Below are 6,756 nucleotides of genomic sequence, written 5' to 3'. Positions count from 1 at the left end.
GAGGCTTTAATTTCAGTTATAACTTATAACTCCAGTGGTTTAATGTTGTCCTTGTAGGTTTTCTTTTAATTTGACAATTTACTCGAATGCAAGTATTTTTACGTGCACTTACTAACAGACCTGAAGATGTGTCTCCGTCCTCTCAGTCAGTCCTGTCAGATTCTATGAAGACACACTTTGCAGCACGTCTCTATTAGCACAGAAACAATATTTCTATGTTGACTTTATTTTTAAAATATCATTATTCATCCATTTATTGTTTTCCAACTCCAGACAAGGAGTGTGATGAAGCCTGACATTCATGTATGCTACGCTGTGGAAAAGAATGATCATTGTGTTCTCTGATCATATCAGCATGTGCAGTGAGAAAAGACAGACAGCTGCCTAATGCAGCTCCAAAACAAAAGTCTTATTTCTGAGGTGCACGACTGATGTAAACAATCCTCCCTGCGATGTATTGAGTGTTTGGAACCAGATAAGACCACATTCAGTCACTGACCCAGTTCTCAGGACAGGTTATAAGAGAGCTGTGGTCAGAGCTGAGGTGAACTTTAAAGATCCTGGCCCAAAAATGTACTGCATCATCAAACTATAAAATGATCTGCAGTTATCAATAACCTTTATTCATAAAGACTGTGTCAAAAGGACAGAACGATATACAAACACTGCAAACTTTGTAAGCTCACAAAATGCTGATGACCTTTTTAACCTGTATTCTACACAAACCTCAGTTTGCTCGTGTTATAAAATACTGGAAGCATCAAGTTTCCATCAGTTATGTAGAAGTGTAATTAAAGCTGTTTAAAACTGCACTAATCAGAGGTTGTAATGTGAGAGCAGTGATGCACAGAGAGAGACTCATCTCCTGACTTCGTGACTGGGGTTTAGCTTCTTTCAGCTCACTGATCTGGTTTTACGGCCAGCACCTGTAAACTGTTATTGTCAGCAGGCTCCAGCCACGGCCCGGTCATAGACACTGCCAAGTAGTGTGAGGAGTCCTGCCTTCAGCTGAACATATCTAAGACTAAAGATATGATAACTGACAATCAGTGACACAAAACTGACATGTTGATCTTATTCTACCTGCTTTTGTTGAATCAATTTGATCTTTTTCTCTGGTGGAAATCTGTGTTTAAAGAGAAGAAATTCTCTGAATCAAATTGTTAAATGGTCCAGTCAGCTAATTGGTGAGTCACAGCTTAACCCAGCATCCCTGTACACCAGACAGTTACAGTACAGAGCTGGCGCCACTTTAAATCACGACTCAGTGAATTTCAGCTTCTTGCTTCTGGACGAAGCGTATACCTATGGGTACAAATAAAGTAACCTACTTACCCACTTTGTTGAGTTTAGTCTCACCACTTTAAGACTCTCTGATGAAGCTGGTGTTCACTAACTGAAACAGCAGACAGTCAGAGAGCAGCTGGAGAACATGGTGGAGATATTTACCTCAGGAGCTGGTGGAGGTGTCACACAGATATTTCTTTTTTTCTTACAGTAGATGAAAACAGGATCCAATTAGAGAGCGTGTTAGTTACAGCCTCTAATTAAGAATAATTCAATCATATAAATTTGCAATTTTACACTTTTACTCTTTTACACCAATAATGATTTTGTATGAAATGAAAATATAAATTGTTGATATGAGATCTTCAAAATAACTTTATCATTAATGGTGTGAACAGGATGTTTATCTGTGTTCTTGGAGGCAACATTATATTCCCAGCTGCTCTACGTGTCAGTGAGAGATTATAAATAGACTCAGAGCTAAACTGGAAAAGTCCCTCCAGCTGAAGGGGGCTCGTGACAGGGGGGCCTTTACCCGACAGGCTCACAGGTAATTTCTGTTTTGGATTTGGTTTCTTAATAATATCCCTCAACATCATCTTCATGGGAACTCATGAGTAATCACTGTTTGTCTTTCTGTTAGGTGTGTGTACAGGCCTGACGAGTCACCTACAGCAGTCTGACTCAGGCAGCGAGAAAGTTTCTTATAACATTGTCTGTATATCTATTCTATAAAGTCTGTTTACCTAATACTAAAGAGATATTCACCTATAGGGACATACAGCAGCCTGAGGCCTCCAGCTAAACAACCGTTAGCTATCAGCAGATTTATGCTTGGGTGACTTTGTCTAAAGTTTCACATATCAACAGCATCCTGTTATTATTAGATCATCCTGCACAATCATTGTAGCTGGGACGTGTAAAGCAAATGGCCCTGTAACCGTTTGAGTTACGTCAAGCCCCCCACAATAAACTCTGGTGAAACAGGAAGTACTAAGCTTCAGGTGAAAAAGTAATTCCGTTAATGTTTTTAGTGATGAAATACAACAATGAATTCATTTAGATTTAATGATCAATCTTCTGATTATGATTTAACCTTTATTAAACAGAACATGCCTAGAAGTAATAACGTCATCTAATAACATCAGACTAATATTTTTTTTTTTTTAGTTCAGAGAATCTGTAGTAGCTGACAGACAGTGATTACATTTAGGATGAAATAATAATATATTATATATGTAGAAAACATTTTTCCATATTGTAAAATTAGAGGTGATACCTCTTTCTTTTTGTTCTTTTTGTTTGTGTGTTATCAGATGATTCGTGTTACATTTTTTTCATGTTTTATAAATAGTAGTATCTTGTAATCTTGCATAGTATGGGCCAGATATTTATCAGGAAATAAAGACCTAATATATACCTATAATATTCTTCAATTCATAACTTACAGTGTTTCATAAGCTCCAGTATTGTTAGACTCAAAATGTTAAATTTATCTACTTTGAGGCCAGTTTATAATAATCAGCCTTCATTTCCCAGAGTTCTATTTGTGGAGAGAACCTTGGATTTTACATCATAGTAAAACTGTTTAGCTCAAATGCCTCTGGTGTGAACCCGGACGTTTTGCTCCTTGTCCACACCTCTGCTTCTATGGTTAACTGCATTTAACAAGGCTTTTATTTTGAAAGTTGTAATCATACGTGTTCCGGTGTATCGCGTTTAGTCTGACTCTGAGCTTTGACGTGAGGCGTGTGTTTGTTTTGCAGCCTGTCTGAGGACTGGACGCCGGTGAGGAGCGGGTCACACGCCGCTAGAGAGGAGCTGTCAGCGGAGCAAGTGGAGTTTCTCCGGTGAAGTCCCAGCAAAGGGACACGGACGCGGCGACACACGTTTCCTCCGGGTTAATGTCGGTTTATCACGTCTTTGAGAGAGAGTTATTCGACAGGTCCGACCATGACTTCGGTGTGGAAGCGGCTCCAGCGGGTCGGAAAGAAAGCGTCCAAGTTCCAGTTCGCTGCCTCCTTTCAAGAACTGATGGTGGAGTGCACAAATAAATGGTAAGTGATGCTATAACACTTCATTTATCTGACACACAGGACAGGTGCTGTGTTTATATAACGCCTTCTCTCCGGGTGTTAAAGGGACTTACCGCCTTAAGAGCAAGTGATGCCAAACTCCATCCAATATCAACATTTTTCTTTTGGTAAACTTATATACGCCACAAAACAAAATGGCAGACGTTCAGAGTCATGTCAGGATGTTGCTATTTTGAAAATGTACATCTTGAGTTCAACACGCAGTCTGGTGGATTTTGTCAGAGTCTGGTGACGCTCCTTGGTAAAGAACCATATTTTTCTCCAGAGAGAGAGCACGCCCCATCACTTCCGCGTTTTCTTTCGTTCTTTTTCTTTTTCTTTTTTTTTAATATTCAGCCTATGTAGTTGTTACCATGTGGTAAAGCATTCTGTTTATTAGGACTCATGACTGGAAAAGTAACCGGGCTGTGAGGATGAGTGATAATCTCTGGAAGGCCAGTTAGAGGAGAGAGGATGTGGTCATCAGCACCAGCAGCACCATCAGCACCAGCAGCAGGGCTGCAGCCAGGATTTTTAACAATGAGGTCATAAATTCTACTTCCCCCCATAGGCCACCCCAAGAAAATTTCTGACTAGTCACTGTGGCTGTATTAGCCTGGGCTAGAGCATTATCTCTACTCAGTTTTTCATGTTTACTTCTATTGATTTATTTACTTTAGTGATGCAAAGCCCCCCCCCAAAAAACACCTGACTTGCAATTAAACAAATAAGTAAAAACTAATTTACCCATGTTGACACATGGCCCTGGGTGTATGAGAACTGTAAGAGCAGTGACCCACTTTGCTCATTTGGTAATCTGCCCACAACAGAGTCACGCTCCTCCGATGTGTCAGCTTAGTGTTTGGTATCTGGTTTGAACTGCTGAAACAATTAACTGATTAGTCAGTCGACACAAAAATTGACAACAATTTTGAATGATGACGTAAGAGTAAAATGATTAGTTTATTCTCTGGTTCCAGCTCTTCCATTGCTGCTTCTCTGTTTTACCTTGGCTTTTAAATTGATTTGTAGACATCACCCATGGTTGGATTTATTGTTTGGCCCCTGATAAACTGTCCCCTACAAATGTATTAATGAATATGCTCCATTTCATCAAGATATCAACTAAGGTGGTTATTGGACACAGGGCTCTACAATGACTAAAAACCAAGTGATACACACTGAACCCAGGGCTTTAAGCCTCTAAGGATCTGGGGCCCCAGAGCAGTTGTTGTGCCATGTTAGTTATTGATGTCACTTTAATGTCACCTTGGGCTCTGGGAAGTTGTGATGGATGTTTATTGAGCTAAACTGTCATAGCTGAGGTCGCATGAGGAAATTTTGTCTAACTGTACCTCTTTGAATTGTCATTCAATACCTCTGCAATAAATGATATTATTGTTTTATTATTGTCAAGACCATTTCATGCCACTGATACAATGATAATATAACAGCATAATAATACAAGTACACTGATTCAAAGAACAATGAACTAATTCTTAAGAATATTTAAATAACATTACATATGTCCAATATTTACAATTAGAATTGGAAAGTGACAAAAATATTAAAATATCCTGAACAATATTAAAACAAAGTCGACATACTGGTTTTTTGTGTTAATGGGTTCTCAGTGTTTCCCACAAGAAGAGAGTTTACTTGTGGTGGTGGGAGGGGCAGTGTGTGACTGATGCAGTTTAGAAGGGGAGAGTGTAACTAGGCCTGGGCCAATATTTGATTATATTTATATTTCACTACATTTCCTGCCATGTGCAATATATTTCATAATTTAGGACTTTTTAATTTTTTTAATTTTTGCAGTCGTGCACAGTCTGCTCAGTCCGACCCTCATTTCACTGCTTTGCTAACTGTACATTGTACCTTGGCATGTGACAAATACAAATACAAATACAAATACTCATTGTCAAGTCAAAATTATGACTCACAAAGTCAAGAAAAGAGGTAAAAAAAAAATCCAATTAGTCAAATTGAATTCCATCAAAGGGGTCCTTATCCTGATGTCATGATATAAGTCAGAATCCTCAGTGACCACTTCGGCCTCACTGTGTGTTGCTCTGTTAGTGTTTGAGCTAATGGTCTGACAGTGTCGGTCTTGGTGCGGCAGGAGTTCCTTTAGTGCCATTATCCATTACTCACGGTGCAGTCAGCATGTGTTTCCACTCTTCCAGCCCTGGCTTGTTTAGTGGCCCACCTTCCTGTCTCTCTGTTTATGCAATCTCCAAGACGTATCATACACACCGACCAGTATCAGCATGTTTCTGCTCCTGGTCCCGTCCTGTGTGTTTAACCACAGGGTGTAAGAACTGATACCCTTCGCCTGCTCTGTACTACAGTTATGATCCACACGTAGACAACAGTAAATGATATTACAATAAAATGTATGGGGAAGTCAGGGTGGTTGCTTATTTTTCTAGAGGGATCTCTGAGCTGAAGGTCTTTGTGGTTTCTTAAGGTGGTTTTAAGCATTTCTTGTGTTTTCTTGGCGGATCCTAAGAGACTTGTTTTCTGGCTTTCTTGTCAGTTTCCACCAGGAAAAGAAAAAAAAAACAAATTGAATATGAACAATGACAATTAAAATACTCATTGTCAAGTCAAAATTATGACTCACAAAGTCAAGAAAAGAGGTAAAAAAAAAATCCAAGTAGTCAAATTGAATTCCATCAAATCCTCCGTCATAACTTGTATGAGAATGGTGATCCTTGGCGGACCCCTGCTTCCAGTTACCGCTGTGGACAAAGGTCTGGCTATCCACCCGGGAATCCCGCAAACTTGCTCCCCCTTTCATTGGCCCGTTCCCCATCTCGAGGGTTATCAATCCATGTGCAGTTCGACTTTCCATGATCACGAGGACTCATCCCACCTTCCAGGTCTGTCAGGTTCTTTTTTCCCTCCTCTCTGATCTGCCTCTTGTTCTTTTTGCCTTTAATCAACATCTCCTGTTGGCTGCAGACCCACTTACCTCACAGGTACCTCAGTGATCCTGCCACCTGCATAACCTGACCTCCCCGCCCACCTGCACACCTGTTACTCATTACCTCATTACCCTCTAGTGTATATACTAATTTACTAATTTAGCAAATTTCCCTTGACACCTTGTACATCAGCTTTCTACAACGGACCTGTAGTAAACTCAGCTGATTGGACATCACTGCAGCTCTCCACTGATCTGGGTTTTATGTCAGAGTCCAGACGAAGCCTCTCCTCAGGGTCAGTTTGTATAAAAGCAGCTAAAGCACTCTGAGACTGAGAGAAACCAGAGTCTCTGGTCTGATGAGGACTGAACTGTTTGGTCTCAGTTCTAAGAGTCATGTCACTGCTCATCACCTGAACAACACCATCCCTACAGTGCAGCATGGTGGAGGCAGCATCAGGC

At 40.2% G+C, this 6,756-nt stretch overlaps 1 protein-coding gene across 12 annotated transcripts in view; it reads left to right on the top strand.

Annotated features, from left to right (window-relative positions):
• Positions 1-3,047: 3,047 nt before the first annotated feature.
• Positions 3,048-6,756, top strand: part of ehbp1l1a (EH domain binding protein 1-like 1a) — a 43,295-nt gene continuing 39,586 nt past the window's right edge. For 4 of the 12 annotated variants that reach the window (XM_087178677.1, XM_087178676.1, XM_087178674.1 and 1 more), the window contains exon 1: positions 3,048-3,344. In XM_087178677.1, coding sequence (XP_087034803.1) covers positions 3,241-3,344 — 104 coding nt within the window. In that variant the 5' untranslated portion in view covers positions 3,048-3,240. The remainder of the gene's footprint in view (positions 3,345-6,756) is intronic. The other 8 variants (XM_087178679.1, XM_087178678.1, XM_087178684.1 and 5 more) reach the window with 4 other exon arrangements.

This window comes from Seriola lalandi, unplaced genomic scaffold (assembly GCF_002814215.2).
Source record: "Seriola lalandi dorsalis isolate HSWRI2012SDOR001 ecotype SW California unplaced genomic scaffold, Sedor1 jcf7180002054694, whole genome shotgun sequence".
Lineage (NCBI taxonomy): Eukaryota > Metazoa > Chordata > Actinopteri > Carangiformes > Carangidae > Seriola > Seriola lalandi.
Note: the sequence above shows the minus strand (reverse complement) of the source record. Positions and strands in the feature narration are given on the sequence as shown.